The following is a 24,483-nucleotide window of genomic DNA, read 5'->3' as shown; positions in this document are numbered from 1 at the left end:
AAATCTGGGTGAGGAAATAACTTGGAATTGGATTATCTCATGGTGAAGAGCCCCTACGGCCATGGACAACGGAACTGTCTCACGAGTCACATGGGCAGGCTGTAAAGGTCTCCCATCAAGAGCCTCAATGGAAAGTAGAGTGTCACGCAGCTGCAGCAGAATCGAGTGCTGCGAAACAAATGCAGCATCAATGAACAGGCCTGAAGCCCCAGAGTCGATTAGAGACTGTATCTCGATGGACAACTCAGCCCAAGAAAGGGTGACCAAAACCAGGGGCTTATCCTTCTGGATAACTGGGGATGAAACAACGCCACCTAAGGTCTGTCCATGACAGGACCTCAAGGTTCGGGCATTCCCTGGACGGGTAGGACAAGACTTCAAAAAGTGACCTGCCTGGCCACAATAAAGGCACAATCTCTCACTCCTCCTAAAGGCTCTCTCATCCGCAGAGAGACGCATGAAGCCCAGGTGCATGGGTTCATCTTCACTGACCAACTCGGTACCAGGAGGCATGGGAGGTGAGGGAGGCATGGGTGGGACTACAAAGCTCGGAGGCAAACGTACAGGAGGCTTCCGCAAGCACTCCTTAAAAGAAAGTCTGAGTCTGGAGTCAATGAGGATGGCAAACGAGATCAAGCTCTCCAGCTCAGTGGGTATATCTTGGGCTGCTATCTCATCCTTGATGGAATCCGAGAGACCATGAGAAAAAGCAGCCACGAGGGCCTCATTGTTCCAAGCAACCTCTGCTGCCAGAGTACAGAATTCAATGGCGTAGTCGGCAACAGTTCTCGTACTCTGTTTGATGGACATGAGGCACTTGGCAGCAGAAGCGAAGCGTGCGGGAACGTCAAAAACCCTTTTAAAGGAGGCCACAAACTGAGCGTAACTGAAGACAACAGGTTTTTGCGTCTCCCATAGAGGGTTAGCCCTGGCCAAGGCTCTCTCAGAAAGCAAAAATATCAGAAAACCTACTTTGCTTCTGTCCGTGGGAAACGCCTGGGGCAGCAATTCGAAGTATATCTCAACCTGATTGAGAAACCCTCTGCATTGAACTGGATTGCCCCCAAATCGCTGGGGAAGCGGAGCAGAACCAGACATACCTCTTATAGAGGTAATACTCGAGGCGGGTGCCTGCCCAGAGGCTGGTGCAGCAGCAGGGATGGCCTGTGACTTAGATTGTACCGGAGCAGCCACCGTGGGGGATTCCAGGTGAGCCGTGCGATTCAGGAGCATTTGTAACGCCAAGGCAAACTGATCCATGCAGTGATCTTGCTCATCCAATCTGGAAAAAATATTACCAACAAGTGGATTGACTATCTTCTGAATTCATGGCCTTCGCGTACTGTCAGAAACCATGAAAACAGACTGAGACAGAAGTACAATCAAATCACACTTATTTATTAATAAAAATAAAAAGGTAAATAGAAAAAAGCATAGTCAAGCATAGAGTCCTGTAGCCAGATCGGGTAGTCAGCCAGTCCAAAGTTCATAAACCAGATCGGGTAATCAGCCAGGCCGGATGTCAGGGATCCAAGGAGAGCAACCGCAAGCAAGATAAGAAGCCAGGTGGGATGTTAGCAAAGCCAGTCTTGAAACAAACAGCAGGAGATGGTTCCCTGTGATGTGACCAACACAAAAGGCAAATGAAAAATTCAACAGGAAGGCTTTAAATAGGCATGTCAGACGAGCATCATCGGAAACAGCTGGTAACTGTGGAAAGAGAAGAGAGCTGGCAATTAGCCGACAGCTGAGCGGCCAGCCTAGAGGAAGAAGGGCTAAGCCAGCCCTGACAGATACCCTGCAATACCCAGCCATAGTCGGCGATACCCTGCAATACCCAGCCAGTGTCGGCGATACCCTGCAATACCCAGCCAGTGTCGGCGATACCCTGCAATACCCAGCCAGTGTCGGCGATACCCTGCAATACCCAGCCAGTGTCGGCGATACCCTGCAATACCCAGCCAGTGTCGGCGATACCCTGCAATACCCAGCCAGTGTCGGCGATACCCTGCAATACCCAGCCAGTGTCGGCGATACCCTGCAATACCCAGCCAGTGTCGGCGATACCCTGCAATACCCAGCCAGTGTCGGCGATACCCTGCAATACCCAGCCAGTGTCGGCGATACCCTGCAATACCCAGCCAGTGTCGGCGATACCCTGCAATACCCAGCCAGTGTCGGCGATACCCTGCAATACCCAGCCAGTGTCGGCGATACCCTGCAATACCCAGCCAGTGTCGGCGATACCCTGCAATACCCAGCCATGCTCAGCCATAATCGGTGATACCCTGCAATACTCGGTCATGCTTGCTGTACTCAGCCTCTGTATGTGGCCAGGCTGTGGAAGTCTCACACATGTGGCATCGCCGTACTCAGGAGAAGTAGGAGAATCTATTTTGGGTTGTCATTTTTAGTATGTACATGCTATGTGTTAGAAATATTGTATAAAATGGACAACTGTGTTAAAAAAAATAAATGCATTTTAACCACTTCCCGCCTGCCGGCCGTCATATGATGCCCTTGACTTTGTGCGGGGATATCTGAATGATGGGTGTAGCTATAGGCATCATTCAGATATCAGCTTTTTCATCCGGCGATTCCCTACACCATAAGAACAATCATAGCGGCTGTTCCACTGCTTGATCGTTCTTACAGGAGGCGAGAGGGGACCCTCTCCCACCCCCCTCCGGTGCTTCTACCGACTCGTCAATACGATCAAAGCCAGAATCTTTTTTTTATTTCAGGCTTCCCAGCCTAGAGGGGAGATGCGGGATCTTATTGACCCCATATCTCACTGTAAAGAGGACCTGTCAAGTCATATTCCTATTACAAGGGATGTTTACATTCCTTGTAATAGGAATAAAAGTGATCAAAAAATTTTTTTTTTGGGGAAAAAAAAAATTCAAACTAAAATAAAGTAAAACAAACAATAAAAAAATTAAAATTTAAAAGCGCCCCTGTCCCCATGTGCTCGCATGCAGAAGTGAACGCATGCGTAAGTCCCGCCCACATATGAAAACGGTGTTCAAACCACACATGTGAGGTATTGCTGCGAACATTACAGCGAATAATTCTAGCCCTAGACCTCCTCTGTAACTCAAAACATGTAACCAGTAAAAAAAAAAAATTTAAAAAGTCGCCTATGGGGATTTTTAAGTAGCGACGTTTGGCGCCATTCCACGAGTGTGTGCAATTTTGAAGAGTGACATGTTAGATCGCTATTTACTCAGAGTAACTTCATCTTTCACACTATGCAAAAACATTGGGCTAACTTTACTGGGTTTTTTTTTTTTTTTTTTTAGCACAAAACAGTTTTATTTCCAAAAAAAAAAAAAAACACGTTTCGAAAAATTGCCGCGCATATACCGTGCGAGATAAAAAGTTGCAACAACCACCATTGTATTCTCTAGGGTCTTTGCTAAAAAAAATATATAAATATTTTGGGGTTCTATGTAATTTTCTAGCAAATAAATGCAGATTTTTACATGTAGGAGAGAAATTTCAGAATTGTCTTGGGTGCTCCAGAACGCCTGATGGTGCTTCCTGCATGTTGGGCCTCTGTATGTGGCCACGCTGTGTAAAAGTCTCACACATGTGGTATCGCCATACTTGGGAGTAATAGCAGAATGTGTTTTGGGGTGTAATTTGTGGTATTCATATGCTGTGTGTGAGAAATAACCTGATAATGACAATTTTGTGGGAAAAAAAGGAAAAAAATAATATCTTGATTTTGCAAAGAATTGTGGGAAAAAAAACAACTTCAAAAAACTCATCATGCCTCTTACTAAATACCTTGGAATGTCTTCTTTCCAAAAAGGGGTCATTTGGGGGGTATTTGTACTTTTATGGCATGTTAGGGTCTCAAGAATTGATAACACTGTGGAGGTGATTTTACCCCAGTAGGGGTAAGGATCTGGTGAGCGCAATAGAAATTGATTTCCCCAAAGCGCACCAGGAATTTGTTCTGGCAATCTGCACAAGTCACCATTTGGAAAGAATATTGGTCGTGAACCGTTTGCATATCATAAATCATTTGTCTATATTTTCATACTCATAGGAAAGAAGCACCTATAACCGGAGTAAGGTTATAGGTGCTTAAGAGGAATAAGTAGAAAATGGCGCCTATTAATGTGATAACATATAATGTGAGGGGTTTAAACACAAGGGAAAAAAGATACAAAATTAATGAAGAACTGTACTTTATGAGGGGAAATGCGATTTGTTTATAGGAGACATATATAACTAACAACTCAGGCATAAAATTGGCATCAGCTCAATTCCCATCCTGGTACTATGGGGACTCACCATCGCCCCATTCAAGAGGAGTAGCCATTGGTTTTGATAGGCTATCAAGATTTGAAATTCAGGACCGCCTAACCGACCCAGAGGGCAGGTATTTATTCATAAAAGGAAAATTGGGGGCGATGCAATGTACTATAGCAAATGTGTATGCACCAAACAGAAACCCAGATAAATTTTTAAGGAAAATATTAAGAAAACTAAAGGAGTTTAGAGGGCAAAGTGGTATTAGCAGGCGACTTGAACTGGTGCTTAGATCCAAGGATGGATAGCTCGGGGGGAGTTATAAGAGCGTCGGAACATAGATATAAGTTGGTAAACAAAGCTTTGACAAACGCCCAGCTTGAAGATTCCTGGAGGATCAGGCACCAAAAAGAGCGTGATTACACGCACTGCTCGGCAGTTCACAAAACCTTTGCAAGACTGGATTATGTGTTCATAGAACATCAATTAGTGGCCAACTTGAAAAAAGTGGAAATCAAGCCTACTACTTTATCAGATCATGCCCCGATAGTTGTGCAATTAGAAATACAGGAGGATAAAAGGGAAAGAGAGAACGTGGAAGATGAATGACTCCCTCATTCAAGAACAGGAGGTTAGCAGACAGATTGAAAAGGAGCTGAGGGAATTCTTTGAGCTAAATGAGTCGGATGAAATGCCCAGAGCCACCCTTTGGGAGACACATAAAACTGTAATTAGAGGTAGTTTGATTGGGATTGGAGCAGGAATAAAGAAGGAAAGGCAGAAAAGGAAGGTTCAACTATACAGCGAGATTGAACAGCTAGAACGGAATACAAGGTCTAGAGGGATTCAGGAGAGTCAGGATTTACAAAAAAAAAAAAAAAAAAAGGGAGTTGGAAGAGTACCTAGAGCAAGAAAGGAGAACAGTGTTCTATAGAATAAACAAGGAGAGATACCAGTGGGGGAATAGGTCAGGCAAGTGGCTGGCAAAAAGAGTAAAGGAACAGAAAAAGAGGACCTTTATACCCAAAATTAGAGATAAAAAGGGGGAGCTTAAGTTTGCCACCCCTGAGATTGCAGAGAACTTCCATTCTTATTATAGTACCCTGTATGAGATAGGAGGAAGGGGTAGCAAGGGAGGAAACAGGAAGAAAGCCATATGAGAGTATCTGAGGAACCTCGATTTCCCAAGAGGGGCAAGGGAGGAGATGGAGGCCCTAGAGGCTCCCATCTCGATAAGGGAAGTCGAGAGAGTAATTAAGGAAATACCACTGGGGGGCAGCCCTGGCCCGGATGGATTCTCCAGCTTGTATTACAAGAGATTCCGGAGCTTTTTGGCACCGAAACTGTGCGAGTACTTTAACGCAGTTGGAGAAGGGCAGGGCTTCCGTAAAGAGGCTCTCCTCGCTCATATCGCCCTGATTTTGAAGGAGGGTAAAGATCCGGCTGCCCTAAAGAGTTATCGCCCGATATCTCTACTGAACACGGATATAAAAATGTATGCAAAAAGAATAGCTGACAGACTGAAAGTACTCCTCCCGGCATGGGTCCACACCGATCAGGTGGGATTCATACAGGGACAACTCGGTGAAATCCATCATTCTGATCCAAGAGGCAATTAAAGGGAAGACTCCAACAGTCCTTATATCAGTTGACGCCGAAAAGGCTTTTGATAGAGTCGACTGGGAGTTTAGGCATGAGACCCTAAATTATATGGGACTAGGGGAAATAATGATGAGACGGATCAAGGCGCTGTACACCCAGCCGACCGCTAGAATAAGAGTCAACGGATCCCTGTCTCGCCCCCTGGAGTTATTCAACGGGACGAGACAGGGATGCCCGTTGTCACCGATGTTGTTCGTGCTGAGTCTCGAACCTCTCCTGGTAGCAATACGTAGGAATCAGGATATTCAAGGAATTTGGGTAGGAGGGAAAGAACACAAGCTATCTGCCTTTGCAGATGATGTATTATTATATATAGTAAATCCTAGAACATCGATACCGCTGGTGCTGAAAGAATTAGATCTTTATGGAAGATTATCAAACTTTAAAATAAACCTGACGAAGACTGAAATATTAAATTTAAACCTAACCGAGGCAGAGCAGAGTACCCTTGCATTAAGTCTACCCTTTAAGTGGTGTAAGGGCGAACTGAATTATTTAGGGATAAAATTAACGGCACTTAGATACGGGCTCTATGAGGCAAATTACATCCCCCTCTTAAATAAAATTAAAGGTCTAATGAAAAATATGAGGCAGAAAGCAGTTTCTTGGATGGGCAGAGTAGAGGTAATAAAAATGTTTATATTGCCAATCGTAAATTATACATTTCAAATGATACCTGTACCGCCCCAAATGAGCTTCATTGGGAAATTAAAATCGTTGGCCCAGGCATTCCTTTGGCCCCTTAAACGACCACGCATACCATATAAAGTTTTAGTGAAGGAAAAAGAAAGGGGAGGAGTGGCACTACCAGATTTTAAAAAATACTCTGAGGCTATAATTATATCTAGAGTAACAGATTGGATATACAACCAGAAAGAAAAGAGTTGGGTGGACCTGGAAATTAGCTTGAGTGGGACATGTTTGGCAAAAATGATATGGATACCACCTCATCACCGGAAGTTAGGAGTAGACACGAGCACTTTAGATACACATTAAAAATATGGGATAAAATTAACAAGGTACATAACTGGACCCACAATTCACCACTAATGTCACTTTTGGACACAAATTATTTTTTACCAGGTAAGGAGGAGCGACTTTACTTTAGTAGATGGGCAAGTAAAGAAGAAATAAAACTAGGAGAAGTAATCAAGGGGAATAGGGTTTACACATATGGGGAACTCACACAAGAGTGGGGGCATAAACCGTTGGATAAATGGAGACACGCACAATTACTACACTTCACCCGAAGTTTGCCACAACCGTTAAGGGGAATTGAGAGTTTAAAACCACTGGAGAAATTATTGAAGGATAGAAAGTGTTTAGTCAAGAGAGTATCGAAAATATATAAATATTAAGACGTGAAGCTGATTTAGAATTACCAAAATATTTAGGGAAATGGGAAGAGGAACTAGGACCACTCATAAGTGAAGATCACAGGATAAAAATACTTAAAATGACATACTTAACATCAAGAGAAGTCCGTATGAGAGAAATGTCCTATAAATTGATATCAAGATGGTACATGACTCCTCAAAGAATGCAGAGGTTCACAGGGGCAGAGCAGGCAGCGTGTTGGAGGGGTTGCTCGGGACAGGGCTCATTTAAACATATACAGTGGTGTGAAAAAGTGTTTGCCCCCTTCCTCATTTCCTGTTCCTTTGCATGTTTGTCACACTTAAGTGTTTCGGAACATCAAACCAATTTAAACAATAGTCAAGGACAACACAAGTAAACACAAAATGCAATTTGTAAATGAAGGTGTTTATTATTAAAGGTGAAAAAAAATCCAAACCATCATGGCCCTGTGTGAAAAAGTGATTGCCCCCCTTGTTAAAACATACTATAACTGTGGTTGTCCACACCTGAGTTCAATTTCTCTAGCCACACCCAGGCCTGATTATTGCCACACCTGTTCACAATCAAGGCATCACTTAAATAGGAGCTGCTTGACACAGTAAGGTCCACCAGAAGATCCTTAAAAGCTACACATCATGCCGAGACCCAAAGAAATTCAGGAACAATTGAGAAAGAAAGTAATTGAGATCTATCAGTCTGGAAAGGGTTATAAAGCCATTTCCAAAGCTTTGGGAATCCAGCGAACCACAGTGAGAGCCATTATCCACAAATGGCGAAGACATGGAACAGTGGTGAACCTTCCCAGGAGTGGCCGGCCGCCCAAAATTACCCCAAGAGCGCAGCGACGACTCATCCAAGAGGTCACAAAAGACCCCACAACAACGTCCAAGGAACTGCAGGCCTCACTTGCCTCAGTTAAGGTCAGCGTTCATGCCTCCACCATCAGGAAAAGACTGGGCAAAAATGGCCTGCATGGCAGAGTTCCAAGGAGAAAACCACTGCTGAGCAAAAAGAACATCAAAGCTCGTCTCAATTTCTCCACAACACATCTTGATGATCCCCAAGACTTTTGGGACAACATTCTGTGGAGCGATGAGACAAAAGTGGAACTCTTTGGAAGGTGTGTGTCCAAGTATATCTGGCGTAGAAGGAACACTGCATTTCATAAAAAGAACATTATACCAACAGTAAAATATGGTGGTGGTAGTGTGATGGTCTGGGGCTGTTTTGGTGCTTCAGGACCTGGAAGACTTGCCGTGATAAAAGGAACTATGAATTCTGCTGTCTACCAAGAGATCCTGAAGGAGAATGTCCGACCATCTGTTCGTGTACTCAAGCTGAAACGAACTTGGGTTCTGCAGCAGGACAATGATCCTAAACACACCAGCAAGTCCACCACCGAATGGCTGAAGAAAAACAAAATGAAGACTTTGGAGTGGCCTAGCCAAAGTCCTGACCTGAATCCTATTGAGATGTTGTGGTATGACCTTAAAAAGGCCGTTCATGCTCGAAAACCCTCTAATGTAACTGAATTAGGACAATTCTGCAAAGATGAGTGGGCCAAAATTCCTCCAGGACGCTGTAAAAGCCTCATTGCACGTTATCGCAAACGCTTGGTTGCAGTTGTTGCTGGTAAGGGTGGCCCAACCAGTTATTAGGTTTAGGGGGCAATCACTTTTTCACACAGGGCCATGATGGTTTGGATTTTTTTTTCACCTTTAATAATAAACACCTTCATTTACAAATTGCATTTTGTGTTTACTTGTGTTGTCCTTGACTATTGTTTAAATTGGTTTGATGTTCCGAAACACTTAAGTGTGACAAACATGCAAAGGAACAGGAAATGAGGAAGGGGGCAAACACTTTTTCACACCACTGTATGGTGGGATTGCCCCAAAAATAACCCCTTTTTGGGACAAAATAGTAGAAATTATATGTTCAGTGACACGAAAGAAGATTAAGAAAAGTCCCTGGACGTGCCTATTCCACGACACTGAGCTAGGAGTAACGCAATACAGTGGCATCGATAGTCCCGCATCTATTGAATGCAGCCAAAGCCCTGATCCCATGTTATTGGAAATCTACACAGATCCCAAAAATAACGGAGTGGGTGAAGAGGGTGGAGCAAACTAGGGTAATGGAAGAAGCGTTATATAAATTACAAGATACGGAGGGAGGTCATGGGACATGGCAACAATGGCTGTCATTCCTGGAGAGGGGGGACTGCCGTGCTTTAATGGAGGGATAGGGGGACAGAGAGGGGGGTGACTGATAAGGGGGAGAGAGGGGGGCAAACCTCCCCACTTTTTATTTTTTTATTTTTTTATTTGCCCCAGGGTTAAGGGAGGGGGGAGGGAGAGGGATATGTAATTTGAGGGAAGAAATCTTTTATAAGCAATTAAAAAAAAAAAAAGGAAAGAACATTGGAGGATTTGAATTTCTAGCACGTCAGAATTCACCTGTTAATTTAAATTTATTTTTATTATTTTTATGGTTTTCGGTACAATCACGTGGTGGTTTGGTACTGGTTATATACGTTGACTGATATGGAATATTAAGGAATTTCTTATACTCACCAACATAATTTTTTTTTTTTTTTGCACTTGGAATTTATAGTAGCACATAAGACACGGGGCCCTTATTTTAGGGCATGTATATTAATATTTCAATATCTTTTAAGCACATCACAAAGTAGCGATTTTACAGCACAAAGGATCACAGAGTTTTTGTGAGTTAAAACATATAGGTTGATTTAAGGGTATAGCGCCAATTCTACCCAATCTTCTTTTCATACCTTAATAGGCCCCACCCGATTGGGGGGGCATATCAAGTAGAAGCAGCTCTTACCCAACATTACTCCAAAGCGCAATCTCATCTTTTTTTTCCTGGTTCCTATTCTGAGCCAGAATTGGACAGATGGGCGACTTCCTCTTCACTGTCATCTGCCAGGCTCAGAAACGCGTAGGCCTCTTCACTAGTGTATCTTTGATTGGACATTTTCTCCTCTAAAAACGTACTGATACACTAGCAAGACTCAAAAGGGAAAATAAAATGACTGTCAGTGACTGCTTCAAATACAAAAAAAATGTATGTATGTATGTATGTATGTATGTATGTATGTATGTATGTATGTATGTATATATATATATATATATATATATATATATATATATATATATATATATATATATATATATATATATATATATATATAAATAATTTATATTCGCAGGGATCAGGCCTGGCTCTGCAAATGTTATGTAAGCGACAGTGATCAATTGATACTGCACTTGGGTGGGCTGGGTAAAGGGGCTAAATGCCAACACTGCATTTTTGGAAATCCTACTAGGGATGCTAGTATAAATCCGATCAGATACTATACCACTAAGGGAAGTGTATGGTGCTTGCGCGTTATCGCTACTGGCACTAATCGGCTGCTGACTGGGACGACGCAGTCCCCAACTGACGCTAAAACCTAACTGATATCACCCGCCAGGTAAACAAGGGGTTAAACCTTTATTTAGGAAATATACGGCGGGTGCCCTGATGCTATAAAAAAATTAAACTAGCTAAATAGTGTCTCCCATGACACTAATACAGTGATCACTGGTGACAGGGGTGATAAAGGGGTTAAACCTTTATCTGGTGGGGGGGGGTCCCGAGACCTATCTGGGCCTACCACTAAGTACCCCAACACCGACTGTCACAAATGATCAAAAAAAAAAAAGGCCTAGTTAGACATACCGGTGACAGTATTTCTAAGAGCCTTTCAGGACAACCTTGGAGAGAGTGAAGCTACGCCCATTTTCCAGGCAACACATGCAGCCTTTAAATTCCTCTTCCACCATGGTCTCAGCTATTGTGGTCTCCGACATACTGGAAAACAAAGCACAGAAAACCACAACAACCATGATAGACACGTAAACTACTTCTAAGATATAATGGGAGGGAAATAGCGGTTGTCCTGAAAGGCTCTTAGAAATACCATCACAGGTAAAGTCTAACTAGGCCTTTCTCCAATCGCCTTTCAAGACAACCTTGGAGAGGATAACCAAGAAACTTACTCTAGGGTGGGATTACTGCCTGCAGTACCTTCCTGCTAAAGGCTTGATCTGCGGAGAACAGTAAATCCAACCTATAATGCCGGAGAAATGTTGAGCAGTTGGACCAACAACCTTGCAGATTTGATCAGGCGTAGCACCGGCCCTCTCGGGCCAGGAAACTGCCGTTGATCTTGTGGAATGAGCAGAAATACCTGAGGGGGGTCTTCCTCCGCAATTGCCCATCAAAGCCATCTGCCCAGTGTGCTCTTAGAGGCTTTCTTCTCTTTATGCGAGCCTGAGAAAATCATAAAGAGGGAGTTTGATATTCTAAATTCCTTAGCAATTGATTAAAAAGTGAAGTAAGCATCTCCTTACATCCAAAGTGTGGAAGGCTTGGATTCCTGCTATACCATGATTATTGCTCCGTTGGCAAACGGGACCTCTCCCTGTATGACTGTAATGGTGCCACACTGTTTTGGCTCCTACACCCCATGCGCTTCTCAGAGAAGGAGTTGCCCCCCTAGGATTTTTGTGAACTTTGTCCGTTTGCCGGACTGTTTTCTGTTCCTCTTCTTTTTTTCTTTTTATAATGGGTATCTATGCTCCCTTAAAATTAAGTCCCTTGCCTCCAATGGGCCTTGCCCGTTGGATGTCCCCCATTGATACCTGGTTGTGGGATACTATGTCCGTGCCAAGTTGGGGAGGCAGTGGACTAGGAGGGATGGGAAATGTTGTGGGTATTTGTTTTTCTATGCCAACCTATCTACAAATGTTTGGTTATGCTATAGGTACTATGTTGTTGTCACATGTGCACTATCGATATCGGCTGATACAGAGGTTTCCACCAATGGCTCTGTCCGTGTCTGCTCAGCTGGTCCTAGTCCAACTGCGGTTTATTACACACGCCCTATATCCGCCATGAGCTCCCTAAAATTCCTGACGTGGAAAGTCAGGGGCATGCGCAATAAGATTAAGCGCACCGCCGTCCTGACATTCCTTAAATCTCAGCGTGCTGATGTCATCGCACTAGTTGAGACTCATGTTACGGGTCACTTACAATCCTCTTTGAAAAAGCCTTGGATAGGCTGGGCCTATCATGCCACTCACACCTCGTATTTCAGAGGGGTTTCGGTCCTGGTTGCAAAAAGGGTCCCGTTTGATTTAAATGTCACTCCAGACGGACCAGCAGGGCAGATATGTGTTTATACATGCCACCATTAATGGATCCCCTATCCTGATACTAGCTTGCTATGTCCCCCCCCCCGTACAAATCACTTGTCATTAGTGAGGGTCTTGCCTTTATGACTCAATATCCATCCGTACCAGCGTTGTGGATGGGAGACTTTAATATTACTCTCACTCCTGCCCTGCCCTGAACCCTCTGACTCGCCAGCCCACACTAGGCTATATCGCATGCTGACCGACTTTGCTATTGTCGATACTTGGCGCCACAGACACCCACACGCTAAAGCCTTCTCATGCTTCTCGGCCAGTCACAACACTATGTCACGTATAGATTTTATTTTAATTTCAAGGTCCCTAACACCGAAACTAGGGGATGTGGGCTTTGCTCCGAGAATACTTTCGGATCACACTCCGTACTGGGTTGCGCTCCAGCTCCTGAGCGTCTCACCTGCTCCTCCTTGACGGCTCAGGTACAGGTACCCTACCCCCCTCTATGAGAGAGGCCCAAATTGTAGTAATCCCCAAGCCTGGCAAGGACCCCAAGTACCCAGAATCGTATAGACCTATCTCCCTGCTCCAAGTTGATATTAAGATATTAGCCAAGATCCTAGCCTCTCGCCTCAACCAGGTCATTCTGTCCCTAATCCATCCAGATCAGACAGGCTTTATGCCAGGGAAAAATACTGCAATGAACATTCGTCGTCTATTTATGAATATTCAGGGATCCCACAATGACGTTGAGGGTCGTGGTGGCTCTGGACGCCGCTAAGGCCTTCGACTCTGTGGAGTGGAACTACTTATGGGAGTGCCTTTCGAGATTTGGATTTGGCCCCAATTTTATTCGTTGGGTTCAACTCCTATACCAATCCCCCAAGGCCAGGGTGTTTGTGAATGGTTGGTTATTGAACCAATTTCCCCTTGAGAGGGGGACCCGACAGGGCTGTCCCCTTTCCCCTATGTTGTATGCACTGGCTGTGGAGCCGTTGGCCATCATGATTCGGGCAGATGCTAATATCCGCAGGCTTAAGATTGGTAACCTGGAAGAGAAGATCGGGATGTATGCCGATGATACCCTTCTGTACCTGGCAGACTCGGGTCCCTCCCTGTGCACTGCCCTTCATTCTATAGAATGTATCGGTGGCCATTCAGGTTTGCGTATTAACTGGTCCAAATCTCAGATCCTTCCCATTGACCATTTCCCCCCTCCGTTCACGTCTCCACCTCTGAGCCTCCCAAGGGTCTCCTCGATTAAGTACCTTGGGGTGCAGGTGACCAGATCGCTCACAGACTACACACTCCTTAACATTGAACCCCTATGTACCCTGATCAAAACTAAGACACAGAATTGGGCCAGACTACCACTGGGGGTTATGGGTAGAGGTCGACCGATATGGGTTTTTCTCTGGCCGATGCCGATGCCGATATTTAGAAATCATGGCGGCCGATAGCCGATATATGATGCCGATTTTTTTGGGCCGATATGTTAGGCCGATTTTATTTTATTTATTTATTTTTAATCCCCCTTGATCTAACACACCTTTCCCACTGGGGCGTTTTTCAGGCGCTTTTGGGCTAAAAATAGCGCCTGTAAAGTGCCTGTAAAATGGCTCCCCTGCAGTCTGTGTGAAAGACAGAGTGCTTTCACACTGAGGCGATCTGCTGGCAGGATCTTAAAAAAAAAGTCCTGCAAGCAGCACGTTTGGAGTGGTGTACACCGCTCCTCCACCACTCCTGCCCATTTATATGAAGGGCACCACTGCCGAAGCGCATGCAATGCGATTTGGCAGCGGTGCTTCATGGGCGCATTTAACCTCTTCCTTGGCCGCTAGCTGGGTTATATGTGCCCCACTAGCAGCCAAATAGCACCGCTAAAATGATGGTAAAGAGCCGCTAAAACTTGCGCTCCAGTGTGAAAGCGGCCTTCATACGTGATACAGAAAATTTCTTACACTTAACACTTAAACATTTATTAAACAAAACAAACCTCCAATCAGTTTACTTGTATGTATGATTTAGATAAAAAAAAAAAACAATTATTATTATATATATATATATATATATATATATATATATATATATATATATAAAAACAGGTAGTCAAAACTTTTGGACAAAAAAAAAAAAAAAAAAAAAAAATGGGCTAAGTTTACTGTTTTTATTTTATTTTTATTTTTTAAATGGTGTATTTTTTTTCCCAAAAAAATGCATTTGAAAGACCTCTGTGCAAATGCTGTGTGACATAAAATATTGCAACAACCGCTATTTTATTCCCTAGGATCTCTGCTAAAAAAATATATATCATTTTTGGGGGGGGTCTAAGTGATTTTCTGGCAGAAAATACAGGATTTTTACTTGTAAGCAACAAGTGTCAGAAAAGATTTAGTCTTTAAATGGTTAAACTGAGAACTTCTACACACAGAGATAACTTCATTCATTCAAGTGTAAACATTGTATCTTTCTGTTCTTTTCTTGGCAGCCTGCCCAGAGTGGAGGAAAGTGTTGCTATGACGACTCAGTCAACTTAGACTGACTTCTATACAGAAGTCATTTCAAAGTCCCGCTGTAGTTCTAAATCGGCTTTTTATCAGCACAAATCGGCCGATATATCGGTCGACCTCTAGTTATGGGACGCATTAATTTGGTTAAAATTATACTTTTACCAAAGATACTCTATCTCGTGTGGCATGCCCCTCTATGTATACCACAAAAAAAATTCAAAACGATCGAGTCTGTTCTTAACTCATTTATATGGGGGCACAGCAGACAAATTATCCTGGAAGCTCCTGAAAAACCCGGCGACGCTGGGAGGGGCTGCTCTTCCAGACTTTCATGAGTACTACCTTGCCTCCCAATTATCCCATTTTTATTATTGACAAAAGCGAACTACTACGATATCAGGCACTAATCTGTGGGAATCCTGACAATCCAGCCCACACCCCCCTTCAGGCAGTCCTCAGGGCCCCCTTGACGGGTTGCTCCCCCCGCCATAACGCAGACATGCTGACACATCACCGGAGGGTGTGGGGGGGTGGCACTGAAAAAGGGTCCACTCCCACACGCCTCTCTGGTTCAACATGCACCTACCTGAACTGCTGTCCATTCCAGATCCTGCAGTGTGGATACGCCACTGGATCTTATATATTTATCAGGTCATGACTACTATGGGAATAAAAACGTTTCAAATGCTCAAGGAGGAATTTTCCCTCCCTGTCTCCTTTTTAGATACCTGCAGCTCCGCCATGCCATACAAACCCAATTTATTAGCTCTAACTCATCCTTGGCAGTCCCCTCTATAGTAGATACAGTTACGGGTACTGAGCCAGCTAAATTAATCTCCACCTTGTACTCTGCTATCCGTCTCCCTGGTGTCACGGCCTTGGCCTATGCTGCCAAGACCAGATGGGAGGTGGACGTTGGGCTTATTGCAGATGAGGATTGGGATGACATTCTGGGGGGATGTGGAATATGTATCCCCCCCGGCTGTCAGATCGCCTCACGCAGCTGTATATCACACATCTAACTCCCCAGAAGATAGCACGTTTCAAGCCCATGTACAATCCGGGATGCCGTCAATGTGGTCAGACCCCGGGCTCCCTTTATCACCTTCTATGAACCTGTCCAACTATTCAAGCATACTGGATGCAAGTGATATGATTCCTGCACGAGCAGATGGGTTCACCTGCTACCCTAGACCCCAAAATGTGCCTGCTCGGTCTGATGCATAGCTTAGAAGCTGATAAATCTCTTTGCACGAGACCCTATTCCTGGCAAGGAAAGTGGTGGCTCGAAGGTGGATGCAGGCCCTGTCCCCCACAATCCAGTGTTGGAAAAAAAAAAAAGGAGGTAAATGATACTCTTCCATATAAGAAGCGGATTTATGTGCATAGGGGGTGTTCACCTAAATACGAAAAGGTCTGGGGTAGATGGCTGGCAGATGGTGAAACGTGTACTTGATATACTCTCCCTTCATCTTCCCCTTTCCCTCTTTTTTTTTTTTCTCTTCTCCCCTCCCTCTCTGTCTCTCCCCCTTTCCTTTGTCTCTTTTTTTATACATACATACATACATACATACATACATATATACTATGTGATGGCTCTACCTCTTGTGGGTAGTTTGCTTTATGCTACACGGTTACTGTAATGTGTCTATATATGCGCTATTGTTTTGGCCATGTTGGCCTCTGTCGATCTATGCACCAAGCATTTGTACTTCAATAAAGTTGGCTTTTTCAATGAAAAAAAAAAAAAGCGTGGAAGGCTTCTTCCCCTCTATCGGTAGGGGCTGAGGAAAGTGGGCAAAACTATTTCATAGTTAGTAAGGTTGAATAAAGACACCAGTCCATCCAGTCCAACCTGAGTGAGTGTCTACAATTGCCCCTATCCCTGTACATTGAACACTCACATTGGTCCCTACCCTCAAGGAGCCCACAATCCAAGGTCCCCATTCATATACTAGGGCCAATTAACCTACCTGCATGTCTTTGGAGTGTGGGAGGAAACCGGAGTACCCGGAGGAAACCCACGAAGGCACAGGGAGAACATGCAAACTCCAGGCAGGTAGTGTCGTGGTTGGGATTCAAACCAGTGACTCTTTTTACTGCTAGGCAAGAGTGCTAACCACTACACCACTGTGCCGCCCACACTTTCTGTGAGCAATGAAAGTTTGGGCAAGAAAGCTGGGTCTGTTTGAAGAACCACTCGGCCTGGAAAAACTTTAGGAAAAGGTTCAGTGACTGCCAGGGCATGGTAATGGTCACTAAGAAGATGGTTTTCAAAACAAATTTTTTTTAAGGATGCTTCCTATAAGGGTTCAAAACTGAGCCCCTGTGAGACCCTGTTAAACAATAGATCCATGCTAGTGCCCTAAAGAATCTTGAAATTAAAACTTCTCTGGATAGTTTTTTCAAAATAAATTGAAAGAGCCGCCACCTGGGTTTTTAGGGTGCTGGCGGCCAGTTCTTTTTCCATTCCATCATGGAGAAATTCTAGGACTAATACAACTTTTTTTACCTGAAAGCTTTTAGAAGTACAATAGAAATTAAACTTCTTCCAGACCCTCAGGTATATGCCCGTGTTACCTCCTTTCTACTGGAAAATAGGGTTTTTAATAGTTTAATCGGATAAACCCTTGGATTTTAGGAGATCCTCCTCAGAAGCCAAGCAGTTAGCTGTAACTGGTCTGCTTCCAGATGAATCACAGAGCCCTGTGTTAGAATGCCCTTCCTTAGCGGCAGCCTCCATGGAGGCTCTGAGGCCAAATTTATTAGTGTTGCGAACCACGGTCTTTTTGGCCAAAGGGGAGTGACCAGGATCATGTTGGTTCTTTTTCTGAATTTCCTTAAGACCATTGGTAACAGGGGGAAGGGGGGAAAGGCATAGAACAGTTGGTAATGCCATTGATGTACAAGAGCATCTATGCCTATGGCCTGGTCTTCTCGGTGGATTGAAAAATACGTTTTGAACCTTTGAGTTCTGTTGGCTACCAATAGGTCTACTTGGGGTTTGCCCCCATGTTCTGCAGATCAAGACGACTTATTGATTCAGGCTCCACTCTGCTTCCACCACCCTCCTCCTGCTGAGTAGGTCTGCTAGCAGATTCTGAGAACCCTTTAGGTGAATTGCCGACAGAGGCCACATTCTGTTCTGCCCAGGAGAGTAGTTGACTGGCTCGTTCCATAAGTCCTCTGCTCCTGGTTCCTCCCTGCTTGAGCACGTATGCTACAGTGGTCATATTGTCGAAAAGACCTGAACGTGATATCCCTTTACTGCTTGAGGTGCTAGGAGCCCGAGAAAAATGGCTTTTAGTTCCCGCCAGTTTGACGATCTTCAGGCTTCTGTCTTGGACCAAATCTCTAGACGTTAGACCGTCCAGGTGGGCTCCCCAACCCCAGGAACTTGTGTCTGTTAGGCGCTTGTCTAGTGGAAAGATCCAGAAAAGGCCTTTGGTCAGGTTGGCTGGGTCTCTCCATCACCAGAGTGCCCGTTTTACCTTTGAGGGAAGTCTGATCTGCTTTTCCAGTGAAACCTGATGCAACCATGTTTGTAGGATGTTCAACTGGAGTGGACTGGAATGAAATCTGGCCCACTGTACGGCTGGGATCGAAGCTGTGAGAAGTCCTAAATACTGCCATGGCCAATTGGAGCATCCCTCAAATCTAGGGATGCCATGAAGCAGTCTGGAGTAAACAGTTTTGTTACTGAATGGATTGTATCAATGCGAAAATGTTTGTAATGAATTGATCCGTTTAGGATTTTTAGGTTCAGGATCAATCGATACCGCCCCAAAGGCTTTTTCACCAGCAAAATGTGGGAATAGAAGCCGTTGCCCTCCTGATGTTTCGGGACCTGGACGATAACTTCTTGTTTATTCAGATCCTGTAAATAGGTTCATCATTGCTGAAGATTTGTCTGGATCCCTTGGAAGGGCTGTAAGGTAAAAAAAAAACCTGCTGGAGGGGGGTTGGGAAGAAGACTCTGAAAACTCGAGACTGTATCCCTGAGAGAGAACATTCCTTACGAACAGGCTTGAAGATGTTCTGTTCCATTGTAGGAGAAAGGCAAACAGACAGTCTTCCCCCTACTTGAACAAGACTGTCACTTGTTCTTGGGGGGCTGGTCTGTGGGAGATCTAAAGAAAACTCCTCTACCCTTACCGTTTTGGGAGGTCCAACGGTTCTTGCTATCTTCCCTACTTTTACGGGGCTGTTGAACAGCACGAAATTTTTTAGTCGAATCGTTTTGGCAGGGAAAGCTTTTTTTCTTGTCAGCTGTCCTGTCCAAGATTGTTTCCAGGTCAGGACCAAAAAGAAGATCCCCGAGAAGGGTAGGCCACACAATTTAATCTTGGTGTCTGTTTTTAGCCAGACAGCCCGTCTGGTTGAATTCACCGGAGCTGATGACCTTTCTGCCATCTTTATTGATTCAGCTAAAGCATCGACCATGTATTTCACAGCTTTTAGAAAAAAACTGAAAGGATTCTAAAATATATCTTTTCATGGTGTCCCTGCCTCCACATGACCTCCACCATGGAAGCCATAGCTGGTTTGAAGCTGGCCGACGTGGAATCCCATGCCTTTTTCAAGAAGTCTGCCCTTTTATCCATCGCATCCTTCAGCACCCCCATGTCCTCAAAGGCCAGGTCGGTGCGACGGCACACTTGTGAAAAAGTGGCATTCACCCGCTTTTTTTTTTCCACACTTCAGACTCTGTCTGTCTTCAAAGGGGAACCGTCTCTTGAGGGTTTTGGACAGGAAGGGGCCCCTTTCAGGGTCCTTCCATTCTTTCTTGACCGTATCCGATAGAACGCTATGGACTGGGAACCCCCTACATTTGGTGTCATCCAGACCCTGGTACATTCTATCGTGAACCGACAATTGTACTTTCTCCTGAATGTCAAGAGTCATGTAAACCGCTTTCAAAAGGTCGTCCACTTCTTCTAAAGACAATTTGTACCTAGAGCCCTGGCTATCGTCTTCCTTTTCCTCCTCATCTCAATCCCTGAAGAGTACTTGCCCCCTCGTCCTCAGAGTCTACAACCTCTACAGGCCTAGAGGTAGATGACCTAGGACTAGATGGTGGTTGCTGGGTTTCAACTTGGCCCGCTGGCTGGACCAGCAATGATTTGACTGAACTCAGTGAATTTGTGAGTTCACGTACTGAGCAAAACAAGTCTTTATATTGCTGGGATGTTTCCTCTTCGACAAGATCGTTAATGCAGGATCTGCACATAGCCTTTTGCCAAGAGTCTCTGAGAGGATTCCTGCATGAAGGGCATTTCCTCTGACATGGTGGGTTCAAGTGGAAAACCCCTAAAACGAGAGCATCTTACTGAAAAGAGAAAGAAAAAGAAAGAAAGAAAGAAAGAAAGAAACTGCATGGTCTGAGAGAGGTAACCTCTGACGCTGCAGTGACCGCTCCCTACAGGGAACACAAACAAATAGTCACAGCATAGGCCCATAAGGAGAAGAATAAAAGGCACCACTGTGCCCCTCTTACATGGGGTGTCTGTTTCCACCGTGGCTGACGGTCTCTCGTCCATCGTAGCAATGAGCACAGCGGGGAATGAGAAAACTCCTCTGTTTTTTAAAATTCCCGCTTCCAACGTCATCAGCGAGGGCAGAAGCAATGATCGTTAGATCCGCCCCCTTGGCCTCTGCGTTCCAGGTGACTGGAACTACCTGTCACCACGCCCCCACAGGAAGGCGTATCACTGGACATGACAACCCCCGCCAGCCAGGACCCGGGACCGTAGTGCGGAACATGCCACCGATCGACGGCGTCGAACTGCCCAGCTACCTGCGCAATCCTCGGCACCCAACGCTGCACCGAGCTTGGAGAGGCTAGGGACTCCGGAACGCCCCCCCCCGCTCATACCGGGGGGGGGGGGGTGCTGGGATGGTCTCTGCTCTCAAGCAGCCAAAATACTGAGGTAAGCCCTTTCCCCTCCACCCTGGAGAGGGCGCAGCCCCTGGTTCCAGCATGGACTTCCACCATGGCGGAATAAACACAATAACTGAGGCCATGGTGGAAGAGGAGGGATTTAAAGGCTGCATGCATGTGTTTCCTGGAAAATGGGCGGAGCTGCACTCTCTCCAAGGTTGTCCTGAAAGGTGATTGGAGAAAAATATGAACACTGCACTGGGGCACACAAGGAGTGAAGGGGTTAACTTGGGGGGGGTGACAAGTGTGCCTATGTGTACTGTGTGTGTAGTGTCGGTGCAATTTACTCTGAGATGTCTTCTCTCCTCTCTCTGGAACGGAGAAGAGTTCCACGAGGGGAGATGACATCACTAGCCAGAACCGATCACCAGGTCCAGGCCAGAAATCATTGGCCCAGGCCTGAAGACTGATCGGTTCTTAAGCGAATCTGATCCTCATGCGCGCACACCATACAGCCACGGCGCTTCGCCAAGCCAACCTGCCGCAGTGTAACTGCGGCGGCTGGTCCGGAACTGATTATTTTTTTTCTTTAAATAAAAAATAATAATATTTGATGATCTGTAACAGATTCAACCTCTAAAAGTATATACAGTATATCTGTTAAGCTCAGCGTGGATTAGAGATTTTGCTCCCTAACCATATAGTTGGTTATTTATATTTACCATTGCATAGAGATATTTGAGATTTTTTTTTTTTAAACTTTGCATATTATACTTTAAAGGTTATTATCCGATTAATCGAAACATATTAAAATCGGCCAACTAATAATTATTAAAATAATCAGCCCTAATTAGTATAGTAATCACTACTGTTCTTGACCACACCCATTGCAACCAGACGTGTGACAAATAATAGGATTTTTAAAACAGCTTACCTGTAAAAATCCTTTTCTTTGAGGGGGACACAGAGCCATAGTAATAACTCAGGGTACACAGAGCCATAGTAATAACTATATGGGTTATATCGACCTCTGGTGATGGACACTGGCACTCCCATTAACCACTTGAGATCCGCGCTATAGTCAAATGACGGCTACAGCGCGGATCTCAATTTCCGGGACTACGTCTATTGACGTCGTCCCCTTTAAGAGCTCCCCACGCGCTCCCGGGAGCGCGCATCGGGGAAAATCTGTGTTGGCCGTGTCCCCTGGACACAGCCAATCACAGATCGCTGTAAACGGCCAATCACAGCGGCCGTTTACAGCGAGATCGCCGCCTCCAATGGGTGATGATCTCAAATGTAAACAAATGAGATCACCCATTGCCGAATCTGTCTCCTCACACAGCGATAGCGTGTGAGGAGAGAGATAGTGTGAGTGACTGTTTTGTGCCAATATAAACCCTGCCAGTGCCCAGATCTACCCTGCCAGTGCCCAGATCTACCCCGCCAGTGCCCAGATCTACCCCGCCAGTGCCCAGATCTACCCCGCCAGTGCCCCATCTGTGCACCACCAATCGGTGCCCATCTGTGCCGCCTCAGCAGTGCCCCCTCAGCAGTGCCCAGCAGTGCCCCCTCAGCAGTGCCCAGCAGTACCCCCTCAGCAGTGCCCCCTCAGCAGTGCCCCCTCAGCAGTGCCCCCTCAGCAGTGCCCAGCAGTGCCCCCTCAGCAGTGCCCAGCAGTGCCCATCCGTGCCGACCCAGCAGTGCCCATCCGTGCCGACCCAGCAGTGCCCATCCGTGCCGACCCAGCAGTGCCCATCCGTGCCGACCCAGCAGTGCCCATCCGTGCCGACCCAGCAGTGCCCATCTCTGCCGCCCCAGCAGTGCCCATCCGTGCCGACCCAGCAGTGCCCATCTGTGCCGCCTCAGCAGTGCCCATCTGTGCTCCATCTGCTGCCTCAGCAGTGCCCATCCGTGCCGACCCAGCAGTGCCCATCCGTGCCGACCCAGCAGTGCCCATCCGTGCCGACCCAGCAGTGCCCATCCGTGCCGACCCAGCAGTGCCCATCCGTGCCGACCCAGCAGTGCCCATCTGTGCCGACCCAGCAGTGCCCATCTGTGCCGACCCAGCAGTGCCCATCTGTGCCGACCCAGCAGTGCCCATCTGTGCCGACCCAGCAGTGCCCATCTGTGCCGCCTCAGCAGTGCCCATCTGTGCCGCCTCAGCAGTGCACATCCGTGCAATAAATCTGCACATCTGTGCAATAAATCAGTGCACATCTGTGCCGACCTCAAAAGCGCCCATCTGTGCCACCTCAAAAGCGCCCATCTGTGCCACCTCATCAGTGCTACCATGGCTAAACGTGTCTTTTCCGCTGAGGAGGCGTACCAAATTATTTCCACGGCTGACGAGAGCAACGGGGAACTCTCCTCTTCAGATTCTTTTTCGGATTCGGATTCTGAAGCCGACGTAAATTATGAGCCAGTCCTCAGCAGTGAAACACTGACTGAATCCGAGGAGGAAGATATCCGGCCCAGGCGTTCTAGTGAGGCAGTGCCGTCCACCAGCACCGCAGTGCCCCGGCAAGAAAGGCCAAGTACCAGTGGGGTGTCATCTCAGCCCCAAAGGGTTAGGAGCCATGCTGGCCTTCCCTATGCCCTTCAGAACCCCTTGTGGCTTCCTTCTAATTCAGGAGAGGCCAATGTTCCCCCTTTCACCACCCAGCCAGGAGTCCAGGTGGACACGGAGAATTTTAGCCCTATAGATTTTTTTTATTTAATTTTTACGGAGGACATGGCGTCAATTGTGGCCCAGTGCAACCTGTATGCACAACAATTTATTTTTCAAAATCCGACCTCTTATTATGCCCGTCCCTACGAATGGAGAGACCTAATGGTGGAGGAGTTCAAGGTTTTTTTAGGCCTCACATTTAATATGGGACTCAACAAAAAAAAATCAATTACGTAACTACTGGTCAACCCACCCCCTCCACCACTCACCGCTCTTCTCCACGGTAATGCCCAGAACCAGGTATCAGATCATCCTGAGGTTCTTACATTTCAGTGACAATTCCCAGTGCCTTCCACTAAATGATCCAAATTATGACCGGCTTTACAAAATTGGACCAATACTAAAATTATTTTTCAGAAATATTTCCCAAATTGTTTACCCTGGACCAACACATATGTGTGGATGAGTCCCTTATTAAATTTAGTGGCAGGCTTAGAATGAAGCAATTTATGCCCAGCAAAAGGGCCCGCTATGGGGTGAAGGTCTACAAATTATGTGACCGAGCCACAGGGTACACATATTCATTCAAGGTGTACAAAGGGAAGGACACCCAGCTACAGCCCCCTAATTGTCCGGACTACTTGGGATCCAGCGGAAAAATTGTTTGGGACCTCATATACCCCCTACTGGATAAAGGCTACCACCTCTATGTAGATAACTTCTACACATCTCTGCCCCTGTTCCACAACCTTCACCGGAAGAAGACGCCAGCATGTGGCACTGTAAAAAAGAATCGGAAGGGCTTTCCTCAAAGTCTGGTGAACAAGAAGCTGCGAAAAGGAGAAACCGCAAGTATGAGAAACAAGGAGGTTCTGGCAGTGAAGTGGAGGGACAGAAGGGATGTATACATGTTATCTTCTA

The 24,483-nt window shown here is 45.7% G+C and overlaps 1 protein-coding gene across 9 annotated transcripts in view; it reads right to left on the bottom strand.

Annotated features, from left to right (window-relative positions):
• MLX (MAX dimerization protein MLX) overlaps positions 1-24,483 on the bottom strand; it is a 258,108-nt gene that overhangs the window by 216,236 nt on the left and 17,389 nt on the right. For 2 of the 9 annotated variants that reach the window (XM_077459434.1, XM_077459437.1), the window contains exon 3: positions 10,132-10,317. The exons of the other annotated variants lie outside the window; for them this stretch is intronic. In XM_077459434.1, coding sequence (XP_077315560.1) covers positions 10,132-10,159 — 28 coding nt within the window. In that variant the 5' untranslated portion in view covers positions 10,160-10,317. The remainder of the gene's footprint in view (positions 1-10,131; positions 10,318-24,483) is intronic. 9 annotated transcript variants of the gene reach the window in all.

This window comes from Lithobates pipiens, unplaced genomic scaffold (genome assembly GCF_037356315.1).
Source record: "Lithobates pipiens isolate NorthernLeopardFrog02 unplaced genomic scaffold, aLitPip1_a1.2 Scaffold_28, whole genome shotgun sequence".
NCBI lineage: Eukaryota > Metazoa > Chordata > Amphibia > Anura > Ranidae > Lithobates > Lithobates pipiens.
The sequence above is the reverse complement of the archived record's forward strand: the minus strand, read 5'-3'. Positions and strand labels throughout refer to the sequence as shown.